Source organism: Liolophura sinensis, chromosome 8 (assembly GCF_032854445.1).
Source record: "Liolophura sinensis isolate JHLJ2023 chromosome 8, CUHK_Ljap_v2, whole genome shotgun sequence".
NCBI lineage: Eukaryota > Metazoa > Mollusca > Polyplacophora > Chitonida > Chitonidae > Liolophura > Liolophura sinensis.
This window is the reverse complement of record NC_088302.1, coordinates 28,664,454-28,687,277: the sequence shown is the minus strand read 5'-3', so window position 1 is coordinate 28,687,277 and position 22,824 is coordinate 28,664,454. Positions and strand designations below refer to the sequence as shown.

Here is a 22,824-nt window from a genome sequence, read left to right as displayed (position 1 = left end):
GACTTCGCCCCTTTGCATCGCAGCTTCGCCCTTTCGTCTCATCGCCCTTGGTATTACTGGAGGCATACTGTGGCCCTTATCGGACTTCATACTAATGGGTGATCAGGTCTTAGACTTTGCATCGGCCGAGGCTTTACATCTGGTACAGACTGACACCTGGCTGGCAAAGTGCTCTGATTTTCCCGGGCTCTGAAAATGATGTTTCCTCCATTCACCTTTAAACCTTACCGCCGTTACATTGTAATACATGTATATTTCATGTACTTCAACATTTTCATACGTCACTGAAACTTTGTCAGCTAAATGTATATACGACCATTCAAAATTGAAACAACAATACATCAGAAAGAACAGAACAAAAAAAAAAAAGAAAAAAAACATGAAAAACATCTATAAGCCTATTTAATATTTTTCTGCACATTTTTCTAATACAAAATTATAAATGCAGTAAAATAAATGAATCCTACGAGCACAGTTTGTGGGGCAAATATTAATCTAATAGTCATATATGTGTAAGCCTATATTTTCTCAAAACAGGTTTAGGTAAACTTTAAAATTTTATGTCTTTTGTGTTACTAAAAATATAACAGAAAATTATTTGAAAACTTGTATTATTTGAATTGTTTTGTAAAATACTTTTTGTAGCCAAATTTCAACATTTTAAAAAGCATTTCTTTCATCCAAAATGCATTTGAAAGTCATTTGAAGAAAACAATGACCCAAGGTTTTTTTATATTTGTCATAGATTTTTCTGAATTAATATTTAAAGTTAAAAGCATCAAAAAATCTAAACTTTTGAACACGTTGATCTTCTTTAACCAAAATCTTTCAAACTAGAAAGAATCAAAAAATGGGAGAAAATAGATAAAATGCCTTTATCTATTTATCTCCATAATAATTTGTTTGGAAATTATTTTTAATCACAATGTGCCTCTCCGTCTTGATCACCGCAAAAATATTCGAATTTTTGCTATTTTTAATAATATGCGCAAGTAATTACATTTCACAAAATAGGAACCTCGCCTGTGCATTTATCAATACGCTTATACGTTCAAAAAAATTCGTAAAATTTATAATCTGTTTCTGTTTATAACTTTTTCAAACTTCATTTTAACACACTAAATAGCACAGGTACAATCCTATAGTCACTGAACGGCATTAATTTGACCTCTACTTGGTAAAAACATGAAAATTTGATTTTATTAGCAAATATGGACGTTTTGGCAAAAAATGTCCGGTATAGTTTCTTGAACATGCATACACTTTCAATATTTATATAGGGTCCACGTAATGCTGTCTTGGCAGAGGTGGTTTATTCTATAGGTTAAAAACAGACATTTAGCAGAATCTCAGAATTCACAACATCTAGGTAATCCCCCTCAGTTACAGTTAATCCTTCTAATATGTGGGCGCTAGACTACTATGACTGTTTCTAAAAAATGTTCCCAGCATTTTGTCAGATTTAAGTTATTTATAATTCTAATTTTGCATTCGTCTTTAAAAGAGGGAAACATGATCAAATGGATCCAAAATGTGAAGGAAAAAATGGTCACATCATTTCACTCCTATAACACGCACGTAAACTGCCACGAGAACCAGAAATGAAGGTTGGTCTATTTAGAAGTAAAAACTGAATGGCGCCGACTAGCTTAACCGTGTTTATATATTCGGCTATATATGCTGTGGGAGACCGATCGAATTGCTGACTTTTGCTATTTAATAAGGATTTAAAAGCAACCTGCATTATAACATGTTACAAACTTTTTCCGGTAGTTTTCCCAACTTGATCTGATTTGTTGCACTTGTTACACTTCGCCCACGCAATTAATTTAAAAAGCTGAAAACGCTTTATAAAGGATACGAGTTCCGTTTTATTCTTCCTTGCGCATGCGTTTCACTCTGCCCGAAAGGGACTCCCGTATCATTTATTACCGGTTTAAAACATCAAATATTAGTGATATTGGTAATTTCCAGATATACACTATTTTGGCCATACGAGACAAGCACAGATATACAACGCAATAAGACGTCGTGCTTACCAACTTTTCCTTCATGGCATATAAGATAACCCCTTTAAAAGACAAGACAGCACCTGACTAAAACATATTTCAATCGAAAGCAGGATTCTCAAGCTTTCTAAAAAGTATCATACTGTGCTATTTTGTGAGATTTCACCGAATAACATGCAGAACAAAATGACAATACTGCACAAATGGTTGGTGTGAATTGAGGCAGACATCTTGAGAATTTTATACAGTCAAACACGTTGCTATATCAGATTGCGCGGCAAAGCTGTGACGTAGCCTTGAACCACTCATTCCATGATGTGACATATATGAGCTACTGCACGGGACATCATTTTGAAATTTACGATTTAGTTGCGTGTAGCAGAAGGGCCGTTTCACACAGAGTTGTGGAATAGATGTGTATCATTTACGGACCACCAAAGACGTACAATTAGTTGATTTACAAGCCGTGTAATATTCAACGACGGTATCACAAATAATGTCAGACAGCAGCATACCATCTCGACCCAAAAACCGCATTCATCTCCCCAGTAAACTCTATAGGCCGTTGAAATTATTCAAATACATTTTTGTCGTCCATGTTAGTGTTTAGTCAGCAGTTTCCAAATAACAAATATCAGTCAGTGAAAAATTCATTAGGGATTTAATCATTTATGGGATTGAGAAAACGGCAACTCACGAACAATACTTAAAGTAAGTTAATTCTGACATATATATATTTTCCCTCTAAATTAATTAGAATGGAAGAATATCAATTTTGCTCCTTTGTATTTCTCGCATACAAGGGATAATTTTTTTTCCTGTTTTCTTTTATAAAATATTGTAAAATTATTAAAACGCAGTGTTCAAGCCGAGGGGGTTTCTCTGACGTCCGCGATGATTAGGTCAGTACTGCTCTCATCTTAGATACCACCACCACAAAACCGAAGCATAAAATTCAACGACAGTCGAATGCCTAGATCAGCCTCAGAGGTGCTTAGATTTATTTCAATTTGTTGAGCATGAATCTAGTTGTACAACAATCCTAAAGTAATTTTATAAACATTTAACAAGGGTCAAAATAACCAGCAAAACGCCTCCGGAGGCTACGACCTGAACCAGGAGTACTCCAACAGTGCATCTATACAATCTACTTAAACTGTAACCGATATAGCGGGCTTACTTGTATCAGCAATTCAAGCAGTTGAAGAAATATCCTTCAAGTGTGTCCAATTTCAGAGAAAGCTATTTATCACTTGGAACTTCATCGGCGAAGTCCACAACTTTCATCTGCTTTGACTATAATACGGCAATACCTTCGACGTTAGACAGCTAGAGTAAACGTGACGTCACCTTGGTTTCGATAATGGAGTCGCGCTGGAGATGTCTCACCAAACTTTTACTGGGTGAAAAAAACTTTAAACGAATTATTTAATGCAGGTTTAAGATACTTTGAATGGTAGGCTTTCAGTGGAGTGAAACATTAGTCAGGGGCTGTATTTCACTTTAAGAATTATGGATAACCATACCATTACGTATGTAAAGCAATTGTCACGGCGTAAAACGCCAATCAAATAAATAAAAAATAAAGCATTATTGGGGTGGGTGAACGTGGTAAATGTACGAGTGAACCCTTTAAATGTCGCTTTTTACCTAATTGTGAATGATCCAAATTTTATAATGTATGTGCAGTATATTCGACATTACATGCAGAGTTGTGCGTATATAATGTCTTCGTAAATAGTCTAACCATTTTGTATAGAAATATAAGAATTTAATATCTCTCAAATCAAGTTGTTGTTGGTTTGACCAAAGCCTCGAACAGGGAATCAATCCCTGCAGAACGGGGCTCCAGTGCCTCCTTTACATCGTGCTTTCGCGGGTATACAGTGACAGGCTCGTGTAGGACCGTTACATGTGGTCTTGCGTGAAGTTTCTGTGAGAAACTGACTATACTCACATAAGTAAAATGGTATTGTATATATATGTATGCGTTTCAACTCCAGTGTAGAAATCGATTGGATGAATGAACTTGTCTTAAAAACGTGAAAAAATTATAACCAATATTTCAAGTCTATGCAGGAATACCGGCTCACATCTGGTATATAAATGCGATCCTATATAAATATAGAGAGGCCGGGGAAACATGTTTGTGCTTCAGACGAAATATTCTGAGGTCCTTTATTATAAGGTTCGCGACCATGAATGTAGAGTCGATTAGTAAGTTCCAAAATAAATTACGACAATGTACATCATCGTATTCTCAATGCAATGCACTGTCCTATTTGTCTGCTTTGTTAGATATGATTTATGTTGAATACATCGTTATAGACATTGATTCTAGAAAAGATCTACAAACTCATTAACAGGTGAACTGTGTGGTGATTACGAAAATATATTGGTGTGTTTTAGTATTGTATGTATTTTAATAGCTTTTCAAAATTTCTGATTATTTTCAGTCGATACCTCAGGCTTGTCCATGCACGTATGTTATAGCAGATCTTGTAATGCGATTTAAAATAATTGTATTCACAGAAAGGGGTTAGAAAAACTTTATTATATAACGAGGTTAACAATGGTTAGGTGCATTTAAATTATCATGGAGTATAACCTCCCTAGGCTAGTGAATTTGTTAAGTGGTTGAAAAGGTGTTTGTCAAATTTAACTTGATCTTAATTAAGCCTGATTCCTTCTTTTTTTTTTCTTTTTCTCGGACCTTCTTTAGCAATATGTTTATATTTGACTGGTGGCGAACGCCGTTCCTCAAAACTTTAGTTCTTAGGTATATGACAAAGACGGCGCAGTAGCTGACAAACCTCTTGGCTGAAAGCCGCAACCGAAGCAGCAACTTTGTCTAAGAAAGCATAATATCAAAAACAATCAAGCACTTAACTGTAAGTCCGTACATTGATAATAAATTCTCAGTGTAATGCACGTACGTGTAGATAAATTCTCATCTTCTTTTTGTCATAGTTTGTTGTGATTATAACTTTGATTGATTTTAAAACTGTATAATTGTTGCGATTATAACGCCATATACACATATACTCGGTGAAACGATCATTTCATTAAATTGTACATTTGAGGTCTTTATTAATATTTGATCACACACTTTGTTGTCGTTTCTTGGGGATAATAATAGTTTATCAAACAGGAACGAAATTATCCTGGAATCAAAGTGCCTTTGTACTCCATGCGCAGAACATTGCATGTATGCCTAAGTCGTGTCTATAAATGCCATTGTACATATATATGATCATGTTAGTGGTAGTGGACTTTCCCTGCGCTCTGCACAGTTTCCCCCTCCTTTCTGCTGGCCACCGTCGTATAAGTGAAATATTTTTGAGTTGGGCGTAACACACCAATCAAATAAACGAGAATTGAAATACCTGGTAGGTCTGGCCTAGCTGTGCCTACAGTCGTGTATATATTTGCTCTATAAGGTCCTTGTATTATCTTTTCGTTTGACTTTAGTTTATAAGTGTTTTGCTGTCACCACGTGATAATCAACATCGGACATGTGCACCGTTTTCTGTGAGAATTTGAATTTGTCCCTCGATACTGTGTTTCAAACGAGACAGGTGTCGACAGCTCAATTCTTTATAAATATTTTGTTTGGAGCTGTCCTATTTATGTAAAAATAGTCTACATAAACATAAAATCATCGTTTAAATAATTAAGGATAGGTTATCCGGTATAACAAATGTTTAATTATTTCAAACTTATGCGTACATATATGTATATGGTGTGTCATAAAGTAAAAAGTCACGAGGACATGTATTTGACACGATTTTACATGGTAGTGTTGTTGGATGATGGGAATGTGCAATCGTCGTTCTTTGTCTCCCTCCTCTGTCACGTACACACATGTAGAGGGCGCTACGATTCGGCTTCAGCTCGTGACTGCGAAAACGAGGCAATCCTCTAAGAGACCGTGGCGGGACAATAAGGCGCACATGTCTTCCTCCAAATAAACTCCTTTGCCTTCAGTTCGAGTAAGTATTACTTCCATTTATCCCATGTTTCAGTGTGGTTGTGCCGTCCAGGGACAAGATTACCTCGATTGAATTTGTTAGTTTGGTAAGATTAACATTTTTTTCTTGGTATTTGGCTGGTATTTTTTCATGTCTTGCTCGTGCTAGGGCAAGTAGGAGTTATTTTGAGCTCGAGCCAAACAATGAGTCACATATATACAGGCGTGAGCAGGATATGGCCAATGGTTTCGTTCTATACAAATAGTCTCCGTTAATTTGTTGTGGATTTTTCAGTTTATCGTTTTATTTTAGCTAGATATAGTTTATAAGAAGACAAATATTTGTTGGTTCTTTGTTTGCTGGCGTTGGGTGGACTTATCAGCCTGCTGGTGCACAGCCGGACGTCGTCGGTTGTTAGAGAGCTTTTCATTGGTCGTCTTTCTCAGGGCGTGCTCGACCCTGACAAAGGACCATCCACAAGGATACACACAAAGAAAAATGAGCGACGGTAAAATAAGGCAGGTTAACGGCGTAACAAGACAACAGAAAGTTGCATGCCTTTGATTTCGCGTCTGTTTATGAGAAGTTCGTGTTTCAAAATCTTTTGGGGACAAACTACTGAACATGCTGTGTAACCCATGTAAAGAATGATAGGAATTTTGACCCTTTAGATCCTATATACACGTCCCACACACGAGGTGACTTGGTGATTCAAAAGGGTTACTGATGTCACAACAAACTGCGTAGCTTGGGTATACCCTGACTAAGGCTACAACCCAGATAGGCTTTAAGAGAATTGCTGGACATTACAACATTATTTGTGTTCATTGCAGTTATCAGCTGGAATTTCACATGAAGCCGAGGCCAGGAGAATACCCTTACGAGACGGGATTAAATCAGCTGAACATGTCCATGCTTGAAGTTGACAGGTAATACCCAAGATTATTCATACTGTACTACATGTTATCTCTGGCGTCCATTTTAAAATGGCAATGACTTTCAAAATATTGGCTTCCATTTCCTTACCACATTTGATTATTGTGGATATTATTACTTATCTCTTGTTTATGACGAGGTTTGTTACCCAGTAACTTCCTGTTGTTTATTGTGGAAGCAGAAACATTTCAATAATTAGCTGATTACTTGTTGAATGACATGGCTTAGTAGTTTCCATACATACTTAAAATAGACTCTTAATCGTTTTGTTATGATTAAAAATATCTTGTTTACATGAAAAATAAAGGACTGAAAAATGCAGTAAAGAAGAAAAGTAACCCAGAGTATTAAGAACACAAAGGGATTCTTTGGGTACACTGTTTGTAGCAAATAGTTGACAGATGTTGCTTCATTTTGTGTTTTTGAACTTCTAAGCACTTGCTACAGATTTCAAAACAACTGAACAAAAGTTAGAATCATTTCCTGTAGGAACATGTATGTTTCGTGCCTTGCCAGTCACAAAAAGTCATCACAAAAGTTCAGTATGTGTCACAGCAGAAAAAATTGCAAATCTTGTAAACTCAGATTAATAATAGCAAGCAATCTTCAGGCTTTTGGACTGTGGTTAAAAAAAAAAATCACTATGTAAAGTTAAAGTATGGGTAGATCAAACAGAGGGCGTGGTAGTACCAAGTGAGTGATAGCTTTTTGTATATACCTGAATGTTCAAGGGGCATGAACATCAAGTGCCCTTGCCAATGGAGTAATCCGAAAAACAAGATGGTGGCATGCTGTGCAAAGATGGCTATATGTATACAGTACATAATTGAAATCTAGTCTTCATTTGTTTTAACTTCCGAATTGGTTGAAACTTAACAGGGTATCTCAGGCATTATATGCTGTCTCGAGTCGAGTTTTTAAAAAATAATTTATACTTCAGCTGAAAACTGCTATAAATGGTTCACAAATGAGGTCATTGGATTGAACTTCTGTCAGCGCTAGAAATGATTGGACATGTTTAAATGATATAGCCGAATAATGGGGAACAACTGGCCAAAATGACTAACAGTTTATCTGTGAATTAAATAGGACAGATCTGAGCAAAAGTGAATCGGAACCAGCTACCAAAAAGTACGAGGTTTATTTGTAATGTAAGAAAGTCGCAGGTTTTAACTTGGAGTACTGTGAATATTGTGATAATATATACTGGGTGAGTTTCCCGTAAATATTGATGAAAACTGGATAGATACTGCAGTCATGTATAAATTTATTACTCCAAATAGATCTGTTCTATTTGTGATTCTCAAATGGCGGTCAAGAATATTGCTTTTGCTTACAGAGTTATTTTTGCTTTTTGCTGCATATGTATATTTATCATGTGTGCAGTTACAAATCCCACATTTTGTTGAAGAAATTGGAGAAGATCAAATTTTATGATCCAATGCGGCAACATTTAGTTGTAAGATTGGCAAGATCGATCACAAGACTGCTATACGCAGTTGAATGACTTTTTCAGGTTACATCTTGTATACTTTGTGGATCCCCAAACATGAATCCAGCCTGGACATATCTATAGCCATTATAGATCTGAAAACATTTGAACTCCCAAATTTCTTTAATTCACAGACTTAAAAGCACTCGGAAATCATCATTAGAGATACAGTTAATACATTCTTTATGCATGGTCACAATGCCACTTATGTTTAGGATCCAGACCTTCCAATTTTTTTCTAGACAAGGCATTGACTTCAGTATGGATGTAGGTATAATACATTTGTCAAAATACATGTCTAATATGTTAGGCAGACTCCGTACTTTATAAACAAGAATCAGAGACTATCTTGCGGCTGTTTGCGTGAGGAAATAAGAGAATAAAAACTGTTCAGGAGAAGCACTCCTATGTTTCAAGGGCAAGATGCAACCGCTTAGATGCACCAGAGATACAAAGTTTTCCCGTATTTGCATGTGGAATTGATGCATTCAAGTAAATGGCACATCCATAACTCATGATACAAATTCTAAGAAAAACATTTGCTAAGTAACTGGAGATTTGGCTCTCTCTCCTCCCAACTGGTTATCACCAGACACCCGGTGATATCGACCACAAAGGTGTGAAAGCCATAAAGCCAACATCAGCAAACCAGGAAATCATCTGACCTCCTGTGGATCCATGTATGAATGGTTTCCTGTGACAAATTACCTGGCTTGCCTTGTCAGTATCTTTGATTCTAACTCAGTTTTTTGGATTTTGTTTTGCTGTGGCAAAGCCAGTTCTGAAGACATAGTTATTCAGGCTCAGTTACCTTGACTTCTAATTTGTTTATTTTAGGACTAATTTGCTAACAGCAGACATGACTGAATGTAGCATTATACACTTCATTCTTACTGATGGAAAATTTGTGCCCATGTAACTGGCCCAGCACTATTCATGGTTATTTTGAAATGTTTGAGGTTTGGGAGGGGGGTGCCCCATTTCCAGTTACACATGTGGATATGGTATGCACTTTTGACTGAGGTAATCTTTGTGCAAACAAATTACCTGGCTTTGCCATGGAATTTGTTTTTATAAACAAATATGTTGTGACAAATGCGTTATTTGTCATCCGTGTTATTTTGAATACGAAGGTATACCCTTACTTTTGGGTGCCATGAGCTGGGACATGTTAACCCGATTTCTTATGAAGTGTTATGTACCAAGGACATACATTTTCACTTGTACGTTGTATACCTAAAACTATTATTGTGCTTTTTCCAATGTTGTGCACTCTTGTCTGGTCTTGAACTAATTTGGTGTATGCCCCCTTTTCAAACGTAAAAGGGTACTGTATATAAATCAATTGCTTTTCAGTGGGTTACGTTTCTGTGGGTTGCTCATATCTTGAAATTAGTAAGAACCATAAAACTCACAGGTAACGTTGAGTATGTGGTGCACTTTTGGTTTATGCATATTTTTCATGTTACCAAATTAATGTTCGTGGATCTGTGTTTCTTGATTCACATTTTGCGTGATTTGCTTATGTCTTGAAATCTGATGTAAAAAGAATTATGGACTTTCATGGTTGCACGGTGTTAAAAATACCTGTGGATGACACCTGTTTTGGTATTTGAAATTTGTACATCTGTGTCTTTTAGGGCTAAATATGCATTTCGTAATTTGCTAACCAAGAGGATCACAATGGTCTTAACCACAATATAGGGGAAATTTAAGGTTACTTTGGTCTCGAAGCTTATTTGTGAATAGATTTTGGTATATGAAACATTTTGCATAGTACCCTCTGAATATACTTGAGTAAACTTGGATAATATGCTGTATGATTATCAAAAACATGGCTGGGGGACATTAATGCAACTTCAGATTTGTTGAATTTAAAATACATGAAATACTTTTGGAAATCACATTTTGGATGAACAGACTGATTTAAATGAACATTGTCTTGAGCCCAAGTGGTTTTGAGTGTTGGAAACCAGTCAAATGGATTGAAAACACAAATTTTTTGCTCTTCACTGCTACTGTTTCTTATCTGCGTATGGAAAGTGTAAAGGCATTAGAGTAATTAACGTACAGAACTGAAACCACCAGAGTTGGATATTGGCAGTATTTACATACACCTCACACACTTTTGACCTGTCTAAAGCAGCTCTTGTGAATTTGGATTACCCTATATATGCGAACACCCATGACATATTCAGCACAAAATTATACATTGTGAACTATATGACATAATTGAACTTCATTCATTGACTTTTAGGGCCGAAACAGTGATGGTTGTATTTGCCATCTCATGGCTTTTGTGGGTAATAATGAATCACTATTTTTGATGAATCAGTGCTCTCTGATTCAAATAAATAGCCCGAAATGTTAAGAAATTTTACAAATATAACATTTGCTCAGTAAAGGTTTCCATTGTGAAAAAAGGCAATATTCAGCCTTGAAAGTTCCAGGCTTCTTGGTGAATTTAGCAGAGTCTTTGTTTTGGAAGCATAAATTATTAATCTCTTGTGGCTGGGCTGCCATGAGTCACTAGAAAGAAGTGTATTCAGGAAAGCAGTTGAGTAAGGCCAGCCTGGTGATTGGTTAGCAGGAACCTGTCTGGGAGAGGCCTTTTCCAGGTCAGGCTGTCTCCCTCCCAGGGATGTCTTCCTTCCCAGGTTTTACCACTAAGTCCTACAAGTGTAGTAGATTGGGCAAGCCTCTCCTGCGCTCCCAGTCCATGGGGCAGCTCCCCTGGCTTCTCTCACATTCTCGCCCTCCCTCATCTCTTTGTGTGTAATGTGCCAGCCTTTGTCATCTTTGTCAGTCACCAGGACAAAGGACATTGTCAGCAGTCTAAATATAACTGGTGAACATGTGCCTAATGCTATGCAGATGCATTATAAAATCTGTATAGCTAATCAATGTTTAAATCTGAGGTTCAGAAGAACAAAGACTTTTGATTGCAAGGCCAGCTTTGGGTGAACTGGACACTGTTCAGACAAGCTCCATTGTCTGGTTTTTGGGAGCATGTTACAAGCAAACACTAAAGCAGTCTAAGTCACAGTGCTGAACTTAGCTGATGGAGATAGTGTTAAGAAGCTTATCATTTTCAGATTTAAACTGTGGGCAATAAATATTCACTGTATGTAGCCAGTAAGTTATTGCTTTATAAGGTATGCTATTTGCTTTATAAGATATGCTATTTGCATTATAAGATATGCTAATTGCTTTGTACTGCTGTCAAAAGTGGTCTGAAGTTTATTAAATAACCCTTCATTTTTGGATAAGCACTGCTACATATACATGTACAAGAAGAACGTGCACTATGAAAATTATTCATATGAATGAATTGCCACCTTACCTAGTATACATGCAATAGGCAGTTGTCTCCCCTAGTTTCTAGTACCTTCCATGCAGGCTGATATGCTTTTAGAATGAAATGAGACATATATCCAGAATTTTTGACACAAAAATAACGTAGTTCTTTTGACAGTATAACATCAATTTTTACCGCGTTGACAATATTCCATTAATTTAAAGCGAAGTTGGTGTAAAATTTATTTGAATTTGTTTGTTAAAAGAAAGCGTTTCCATCATCAAAAGCTAATGCTGAATTTGTTGAAATTAAACACTGATGTATCTAATTTTTGCCCATTTGAAGTTTTGTAAAAAGCTTTTTGAAAAGAAGCTACCCTCTATAGATCACTAAATGGTTACATGTAGTTTTTTTTTCACTTTGACAGTAGTAAACATTTTAGACAATGGGTATTGACAGAAGAGAAGACTGACAGGTTAAGTTGCTATAATTTGGTTCAAACTCTTCTGTATGAACCATAAGCATTTGCATCCCTTCAGCTCATTTTAGACATGAATTTTTTTTTTTTACACCCAGTGTACACTCATTTTCATTATCAGTTCGTGCCATTGCCATCTAAGTTAGGAAAGCCTGGAATAAATTGAGCAAATAGACTTGTAGCCCCATTTCTGGGAATTCTACTAAGTATATGTGTGCCATCTTTTGCACTCTTTTCTAGATGAAGTGAAATTGATAACTTGAAAGGAGGTTTGAGCCATATCCTGTTGTTATCAGTCTTGTATTTATTAGCATTCAGTTGTCAGATTACTACCTGAGCACTGTTCATATCCTCAGCTTGTGTTTTCACATGAATAGTAGTTACTCACCCCCAAAGTTATGGTATTGGGTGAGTAGCTGCTCAGTTCTGCATGTTTTGAATCACGGGATCTGTAGGCCAATCAGAGCTTGGTTCACCTATTCATTGAGGGGCAGATCCTAATAAGATGCCAGAATAATTTGTTGGAGTACATATAAGCTATATGTCCAGCAGAGTTGGATACTTACCGTTCTTCTCAAGAATTTAAAACTTCAACTGAATACATCCATTTTCACTGGCTGTGCTTCAGAAATGGATGCCTTTTATGTTTGCGATATTATGGATACTTTCAGGTATTTATTTAAAGTGGGGTAATCTGTATAATTAATTGCCTGTTGGCCATGGTTTGAAGACCAATCACTCTCCGAAGTTGATAAATCGCTGGCTGTTAGATAGATTTTAGGTCTGAAGAATCCCTCTGCTGTACTGTATAGTGGTTTACTTTCATTTTATTACCCATTGCCCTCGGCTATAAAGGTTAAGAACACCTACGGGAAGTCCATTTTGTTGCCTTTTGTTGATTGAAGTTTAAATCTGAAGTCACGTGGAATTAGCTCACCTTTTTTAAATAATGTTCTTTTATGTTTATACTCCAAAAAGGCACAGGTGCTGAGACCTAACCTGACAACTTACATGTATCTCATATCTGTCCCCATGAGGGACTGTGTTTGCACCGTGTCCATCAGAAAAGACCTGTCACACTAGTTGTCCATACTCTTGAACATTTCTCATCACGTTGAATTGAAACTTAGTACATTGCTTCAACACAGTTACCGATCAGATTTGAGTTTTGGACCCTACGTCCAGTTTGGACAAAATTATATCCATTGATTTCTTCAAAGCGTTTCATATGGAATTAAAATTTCATTCATACCTTCACCATGACAAGCTAAAGTTACAGCTGGGGCTATTTCATCCATTTGCAGCCAAATTTTATCCATTTTTGTTCTGTTGTGGACTTGGGTCATAGATATTATTCTGATGACCTAAACTGTTAGGGTAGAGATCACTTCTTTTTGAACGTAAGCCTTTTTGTTGAAAAAATTTACATATATAAACCATTGGTAAAGCTGTAGGGGATGACAGGCCTGTTACTTTTGTCACTCAACAGTGCATTTCCACTTTACTGGTCATAGGTGTTGCAAATAAATGGGTTTATGCATTGGTTAATAAGATAGCAAGGTAACGCCAGACAAGACCCATGAACTGTCATTACACATCGGTAAAAGATCGGTTCTAATGGAGGGTTAATTTATTGGTGTGATGTTCTGCCATTCCCATACTATTGCATGGCTTCAGTCCCCCTAGTTGGGAAACACTTTACAAATTATGTTTTAGTTCGGCTTCATTAGGAGGATAGGATAAACCAAGAAGTGGTAATCCCAGATAAATCTGTACACAGGGGTGTGTCATGACTGGTGTCTTTGACAATAGGACACTGTTGTGATATAATTGAAACTACAGTAATAATGTAGTGTTTAGATTTTCAGGCTAATAGAATCATCATTCTAGCTATAGGCTTTAGATAAGATAATTTTGAGTGTATGACCATGTACATTTCAGTCAAGGTAAAAAAAAAATATTTGGGCTGATATGGTTGATTCCATATACAGTATTCTGCTGAATTTTGTTACGCTACTTGTCTTAACTTAACTTAATCATTTGTGTTAATCTAGTAAACACTGGCACAGTGTACATCGTTTTGTCACTGGTTTAAGTGTTGGTGTCATTTGTGTGTTGCAGGTGCAATGTGCTAGGTGCCCGAGACTCCAACATGTCGTCCCCTACCCCGTCCAGCGACACCCTGACCACAGCATCCAACTCCTCGGACAGCGAGATGGAGGCCGCTGTCAACACCAAATGCTCCTTGTGCAATGAAACTTATACAATTCCCAAAGTGCTGACTTGTTTCCACACATTTTGTCAGCCATGTCTGGAGAAGCTGCAGGTGTCGGCGGAGAAGATAAGCTGCCCAGAGTGCCACCAGGACACCTATCTGACCCCACAGGGCTTAACAGGCCTCATGTCCGACTATGCAGTCAGCAATATCTTGGAGTCGTTCGCTTTGGAGTCCAGTGCCCTACACTGCACTGGTTGCAAGAGCAAGGATATGAGTGCTGTGGCAAGATGTTTCGATTGCGCCAATTTCTTGTGCTCCAACTGCGTGATGGCTCACCAGTTCATGCACTGTTTTGAAGGTCACCGGGTCATGACCATGGGAGAGCTGCAGGGCAGTAAAGATGATGTCAAGTCAGAGAAAGCTATCAATTGTCCCCGCCACAAAAATGATACCCTCAAATACTTCTGCAAGACCTGCTCTGTTCCCATCTGCAAAGAATGCACTTACATGGAGCACAGCCGAGGCCATGAGTACCAGTTCATGTCTGAAATTGGTGGCAAACAAATTGAAGACATGCGACACACTGCTGAGGACGCCAAACTAAAGGCTGGAGAACTAAGAGGAGCAGCTAAGGGCATTGAACACACCTCCAACCGTTTGCAGGTCCACTACCACAAGGCTCAAAACGACATCAATGACACCCACAATTTCTACATTGCAATGCTGGAGGAAAGGAAGCAGGAGTCCCTGAAAGAATTGGATGAAATTTTTAATGGAAAGAAGGTCTCGCTCAGCACTCTAGCTCAAAAAATGCATGAGAATATCGACCGACTGTACCAAGGATGTGACTTTCTTGACAAACTTTTGAAACATGCTAATTCCACTGAAATACTTCTCTTCAAGAATTTCATCGACCAATGTTTTCACAATTTGCTCAACAGTGTCCCAGACATTAACAACCAATTGAATATGTTTGACATAGAGTTTGTGTCAAACTTCCAGGCCATCCAGACTGGGATCCGAAACACATTCGGCTATGTGCGTCAAGGAAATGAGCTCCTCCAACCCATCACCAAACCTCAGCCCATTGCCCGTCCTAATGGAATGGCTCCCACCAGCAATGGCCTGTCCAATAGCCATATATTTGAGGCGCCCAACTTAACCAAGCAGTACCCTTCAACAAATAACCTTTTCTACCCAGCAGCCGACACCAACCCCTATGAGAAGTGGTCTAGCGGCTTGGATATTTTCCACAATGGCATTGATGTGTTCTCCACCAGCTCTGATCCAATCATAGACCTCACCTCCAAGCTGATCAACACCAACCTGTACCCTCCAAAGTCTCAGATCAAACGCCAAAAGATGATATACCATTGCAAGTTTGGGGAATTTGGAGTACTTGAAGGCCAGTTTACAGAGCCCAGCGGAGTCGCTGTCAATGCCCAGAATGATATAATAGTGGCTGACACAAACAACCACCGAATTCAAATCTTTGACAAGGAAGGGCGGTTCAAGTTCCAGTTTGGGGAATGTGGGAAGAGAGATGGCCAATTGTTGTATCCTAACCGTGTGGCAGTAGTAAAGACCTCTGGAGATATCATAGTTACCGAGAGAAGCCCAACCCACCAGATCCAAATCTTCAACCAGTATGGTCAGTTTGTCAGGAAGTTTGGGGCAAACATTCTGCAGCACCCACGAGGAGTAACCGTTGACAACAAGGGGCGAATTGTTATTGTTGAATGTAAAGTCATGAGAGTGCTCATCTTTGACCAGTATGGCAATGTCCTCAACAAGTTTGGCTGCTCCAAACATCTGGAATTCCCCAATGGCGTGGTGGTCAACGACAAAGAAGAAATCTTCATCAGCGACAACCGTGCCCACTGCGTGAAGGTTTTCAACTACCAAGGGGTGTTCCTACGACAGATTGGGGGAGAAGGCATCACTAACTACCCCATTGGAGTCGGCATCAACAGTGCTGGGGAAATTCTGGTGGCAGACAACCACAACAACTTCAATCTAACCATCTTTACTCAAGATGGCCACCTGATCAATGCCCTGGAGAGCAAGGTGAAGCATGCCCAGTGCTTTGATGTGTCGCTGATGGATGATGGCTCCGTGGTGCTGGCCAGCAAGGATTATCGTCTCTACATCTACCGCTATGCCCAGGTGCCAAGCCTTGGTCTTTAGACCCTTCTATTTTGGTTGTGTGGTCAGTGCTTGTCCAAATGCAGTGGCTGTGCTAGTTGGTTGTTGCCATTTTCCCAGAGGAGAAAGTTATTTGTTGTTTGGGTAAAGACTGTCCTTTGTTTACAAGTTGATAAAATTTTTATTATAAATTGAACATTGACCAAATGAAGGCTGCTGTGGAGATTACTTGCTAGTCAGGTTTTGAACGTCGCTTTGTTTGTTTTTATACACAAGTCGATCTAAGGGACTAGTTGGAGTCCGTGATTGAGTATATTATAATAGTCACAATTCAGAAAATCTGCCAAATTCTGGAAGGTGACGTGTCAGTATTCAACTTGTCCATTTTGAACTGGGCAAAGAGCCAAGAATTGTCGCAGTTATAATTCTGTACCTGTATTTGTTTCAGTGTGCAACAAAGCTAAGTTTTGTGCTTTGCACAGTGGCTGGTCTGTTTTTTGGAGGGAGACTGAACTTCGGGTTCAATTTATGTCCCCTAAGCTACTACATCAACATTGAACTGTTTAATACCATTCCCAAAACTTAATCACTGTTGTCAGTCTGTGTTCAGTACCTAGCAGTGGAGCATCATGACCGGCTGCGTCATCAACGACAGACTGCGTGCCACTTGCAAAAGTATTTCACAGATCTTGTATACAGATGTTCAAACGTTCTTGGCCTGTCGTTTTTATGTGTCTTTCTTCTATTTTTCCATCTTGTGTTTTCTTTATTTTGTGTTTAATTAGCAAATTTTGTTTGAAAAAGTGTGGGCTGTTGTTGGTTTAATGTGATGGTTTACTATTATTGTTTTCTGTTGATAAATTGTAGTTCACTATCATTACTATTTTATCTGTGCCTACCTCATCAAACTGCAATAGATTTGGTTCAGTGTTATTTGTGCAACTATCTCGATATCAATGTATGCTGTTAGTCCGTGTTAAAGCTGTTGTTAATATTATGATTTCTCTGTAGCATGAAGCATATCAGAGGGTAATTGTCTGAGTTTCAGGACACTATCTCACCTGAATCCTTTAACTTTAGTTTGTTGCCCTTGTTATCCCTCTATTTATTATTTTTGTCCTTGGAGATGTGATATTTGCTTGAAGGCTCTGCTATCCGTAATCTTTATATATTATCTACTTACAAAAGCACATCACAACAAAGTGTTCTTGCATGGTCCGTCTGTAGTAGGTGTGCTGCCGAGTTCGTGCCACTCAAACAAAACATCAATTCAATTGCTAAAAGCTTATTTTTTTCGTTGATCACTTGACTATAGTGCAATTTTGAGCCCTTTTATTGAACAGTTTGTTACTAGACTAATTTGCATACAAAGAGTATTTATATTTTTGTAATATGATTAGATGTGAGCATGTTGTAGGGTCCACAAATACCAATGGTGGACAATGCTTTGTGTGAAATCCAAATATATTCCATTGTAAGTTTTATTTAGTATAGTTTTGGCTACTATTGAAATGTTAAACTTTTGACAAAAATAGATAATGCATTTTATATTTATATATCTCCATTTGTCAGAATGAGTATATTCTGTAAAACTGTTGTACCACAATTGGCTATGAAGTTAAAATATCTCTTCAAAACGGAACAAATGTTGATCTGTATTTTAGACATCATAATACATGTGTACCACATCAGATATTGTCCTTCATTGTTGGCACATTTACCACCACAGTTAGTGTCTTCCTATTGCAGACAGCTCTTGCTAATTAATCAAAATCTTGAGATTTTTAAAATATTACAAAAATATTCTTCTAGGGCAAAACTGAATGCATTCTTTCTTACTTGTATTAACTGTCAGAGTTTTAATATTTGCCTTGGAACTGCTGGTACCTCGTCTTTGCTTTTTGTTATCTCTGTACCGGATTTTCTACACCTGCTATTGGCTGCTGAAGCAGGAGTTTTATGAATGTCCTTAAGAGCTAATCACTATATTTTTAACAGGGTGATGTTTCATCATCATAATCATGGCTGTTTGTGTAATTTTGTCCCTTCAGTTTAGATTCCTTAAGTTTTGTGGGGATCTGTTTCCCCACTCATGTCACAAACCATTATCAATTGGTGCTAATCATGTGGAATCGCAACAGATTATCTGCAACCTCTTGCTCTGTTAAATTTGTTACCTTGTTAAAACAATGGTCATTTCAGAACTTTTATTGCAAGATTCATTATCACCATTGAAGATTTGCCATCATTTCATATTCTCATCTTGTTTTTAATGATGCATGTGGTGGGAGGTTTACTGTTGGATTGTGCTGAGGTGACTGGTAGCACTTCAGCCTCGCAGCCTAGACACTCTTTCTCATTGAGATTGTCTATAAAAAAAAAAATCAAAAAAAAAAAAAATTCTGGCCAAAAAAAAATACATGTATATATATTGAAAAGGCAGGAACAAAAACAAAACAAAAAAACCCCTGTCATCTCCGTGAACAAATTCATTTCCATTTCTAAGTTGAATTTCAGTTTTTTTATTCAGTTTCTTTCTGACAATTTTCTAACTTGAATGCTCAGTAGACAGTAAAGATTTTTGTGACTGGATTAAATTAGTTACCTGTTGCTAAGTTATTATGTGATATTTAATTGTGTTATTTATTTATTTGAATTGAAAGCTGTATTGATATCCCCCTACCCCCAACCATCCTGCCATGACACTTATTTGTGCCAGAACTTTATTGTTGTTACTGTCATAATGTCACATTTGGAACTTGCATTACTTGGCTGTTGATTGTATTAAAGTCCTCCCTGGAGTGAGGAGACCCAGTCTGGTGGCCCAACACACACCATTACATATTTATGTCTTTAGTTTTAATATTAAAAGCTAAGTACTTATTTAATACAGTCTCAGCTTCAGTGTACATGTAATTTATCAAGTTTTAATTTTTTTTTTGTTTTCTTTTTTGCGTTATAACTTTAATTTATTTTGATACCTATATTAATTGTTCAATATTAGGTTGATTAAGCTAGTAACCAAACTACATGTACATGATAGAGTTAACCTGTGTGAAAGGCCTGAGCTGGTGTTGACTGCCAGTGTTCAGTGGGTGAACTCAAGCCCAGCTATTAACCTAGTAAGATTGAATGTTGAACTTTATAGACAGACTAGCATAATTTGCCACTGGACAGATGTGTGTATTGGCTGACCTAGGTGTATGCAGACCACAGTTGTCCCTGATCTAAGGTAAACTTCTTTTCTCAATGTAATGCTATGCAATCACAAAGTAACGTAGTGTATGTATTGTGGATTTGGTGTGATTTTAGACGTGACTGAACCACTTTTTGTATCAGAAAATATTTTTCAAATTTGCCATTGATATGTAGTAGAGGATGGACTGTTTGATGCCTGGTTTTGAGGCCTCCTGCATGTCAGTAACTTGTATGGTTAAATGTACACCTGTTCATTTGTTCACTCCCAAAGTCCACAGTTATATTGTTGAACTCTAATCTGGTGCTTAAAGCTTCTTATAGGATCTGTTTTTGTCAAGGCATAATTTCTGCAGCTGGCCGAGGTTGGACCTTTTGTCCCGCCAGACCAATCTGCCGTCATGTTATCATGCACAGTCACATTCTCATCACTACCACTATTTTTCCACTTGTTATTCATCATTAAACTTCCTTATATTTTTAGTCTGGCATATTTTGCTGGGTCAGTTGAAAATAAGACGTTCCACCCTTTTTCATTCAGTGGAACTTTGTAATGAGCCAAATGTGTTTTGATTATAAATGGACAATTGATCGAGACCATTCTTGTTTGGAACTGGTGTATTGTCCACACAAATTTTGAGAACCGATCCATGTGTGTTTTTTGTAATGGTTTGTTTATTAACAGTTTAATTAACAGTTAGAATAGCAATATTTGATTGTTACACAAAGAGGAGAAAAAAATCTTAAAAAATGAGAATTTGATGTTTGCCTCATCTACTCTGTACATCTTCCGTGGCTAAATGAACAAAAGTTGCTATGTCAGTAAATTTTAAGAGTCTAGAATTGTACAAATGTTGTGGCGAGAAATTCTTGGCTACTAATATTGTGCTCACAGTTAGTATTGTCTGTTGCAGTAGAGTGTTAATTCGGTGTTCTAGTTCTGTGTAAAATGTTAAATATATATATATCTACCGTTACATTTTGATGTGATATTGTAACCATAGCAACCCCAAAGTTCAGTCCATCTAGCAGAAACCTGAAGTAACAAGGTGCTGATGTTGATTTCACTTAGTATTGTTCGTGTGCTTATCAGAATATTACTATCACAAGTTACCTTTTTGACCGTTAAATTGTGTAATTTTCCATATTTTGTTACTATAGTGTTTATATGTGGTGTGTTTTTGTTGGTTTTTTATTATTATTATTATTATTATTCTGAGGATTTATGTAGTAAATTTTTGCCCTTGTTGATAATCCTTCTGCCAAGACTGCAGAGTAATTTGTTGCCATAGAGATAAAGCATTTGCATGAGCAGCTGTCAGTATTGAGTGTTGAATGAGTCATCGGGTGGAAGAGTGGTGACTCATGGCTGTTGGGGCAATAGGGGTGGGGAAGGGTACCAGGGAGCCGTCTTTATCCAAGCCCACAGCCAGCTCTGAACAATTGCTATCCCAAATCAATAACGCAAACCTTGTGCTCATGTCTTAAAGCAGACTGAGGTCTTCATGCTCCACTTTCCGTGTGAACAAAGTATGTTGGCTTTACAGAACTGATGTTTTTCTGTTATAAAATACTGTTTTTCACCTACTACAATCTTTTGCTGGCTCAACACTGACTTCAGAAGATAAGCCATGGGCTGTAGATATACATTCCTGTCCGTTCAAGTGACAGAAAACTGTTTTTGCAAACTCCAGCTAGGACTGATGTCGGATCGACTTTTAACTGTCTTTTATTCCACAATATTCCAAAGTTGGCCAGTTGTTTGTTGGAGAGCTGTTTCTGGTCTTTGATCTTTTACCTCATTTTAAATCGCTTACTATTTTAATCCTGAATCTCATGGGGTGCAAAGGCTGTCTAAAGAGTTTCAGACTTCTCCGTGAAATTCATCGAAAGAAAGGTTCTTCGTAGAAGTCCTGTTTTTATTAATTTTTAAATGGTTAAAGAATCACCCGCTTCATCTTCCCTTCCACAGACAGCATTATAGTTACAATTCAGTATGCAATCTTGGACCAGCAAGTGCCAGTTAATTTTGGTTTGATCGTTGTTAACAATTGCCTACACATTCCATAATTGCCTGTTTGAAAAAAAAAATGTTAAAAAAAGTTTTTTCTTTTATGTTTTTTTTTTCCTTTTTTTTTTTTTTTTTTTTTTTACTAAGTTTTCCTAGTGGAGACAATTTTGGGATTTGGGGTAGCATAATGCAAAAGGTTCTCCAGTTAATTCTGGGCACCAGAAAAAAAAAAGTGTTCTGTTTTGATGAACCATTTTGTGAGTAGCATAATCATGTCTTGGGTGCTTAAGTGTTTTTGTGGATTTAAAAATACGCCACAGTTTTACATGTTGTGTAGCCACCTTGTTGCCCAATTTAAGGCCGCGTTTAAAAGAGTATTGTTGTGAGGCCGACTGAAATGTAATCCTGATCATGAACCTCCCGAGGGGAATGATTAAATTAAATGTATTGTTTTAAAATTAGCAATTTGTTTGAGAAAGTAGATCAAGCTGGTTTAATTTGTATTGGAGTTGGACACAAGCCAATGAAACCAAATTGTGTATGCAGTAATCCCTGTGTGTTATAGGACTAGTTGTCTTGTTTCACGGTTTGACTAAGATGCAATAGTTGTCCTGTAAAAGTCTGTAGTTCCGCTGTCCTTCCTCATGTTTGGGAGGAAGGTGCGTTATACTGATCTCCTTTCATTATTCCTTGATTTGATAATTTTGAGGTTATGTTAATTTATGATCTGTCAAACGTGTATGGTGTATAATCAATTTTTACTATTTCTCATCAGTTTTGTTACGAGTGTAAACTTGAATGGTATTCAATAAAGTATATTGTTTGCTTGAGAAAGTTGTTTTGATTCGTCTTTGTTAGTGTTAAGCACATTTAAAATTGAGATACAGTTTTAAATAGCCTCTCACCTGCGTGGTCCTAATGAGTTCCAAGTCACACTCATGCTGGCTTTCTCTCCCGTCATAGGTATCCTCTTGGCTCTGCCCGATTTCCTTCCACAAAAATGGTGGTAGCCATCATGTAAGTGAAGTCTTCCTCAGTATGGCTTAAAATGCCATTCAAGTAGACGGTCTT

General features: G+C 37.4%; 1 protein-coding gene across 1 annotated transcript; it reads left to right on the top strand.

The window, feature by feature from the left end:
- The first annotated feature begins 5,929 nt into the window (after nucleotides 1-5,929).
- On the top strand, nucleotides 5,930-21,883 carry LOC135472264 (B-box type zinc finger protein ncl-1-like). The gene is made up of 3 exons (XM_064751680.1): nucleotides 5,930-6,001; nucleotides 6,814-6,909; nucleotides 14,306-21,883. Exons 2-3 carry the CDS (start codon nucleotides 6,833-6,835, stop codon nucleotides 16,587-16,589), a joined length of 2,361 nt encoding a protein of 786 aa, XP_064607750.1. The 5' UTR covers nucleotides 5,930-6,001; nucleotides 6,814-6,832; the 3' UTR covers nucleotides 16,590-21,883.
- The last annotated feature ends 941 nt before the right edge of the window (nucleotides 21,884-22,824 follow it).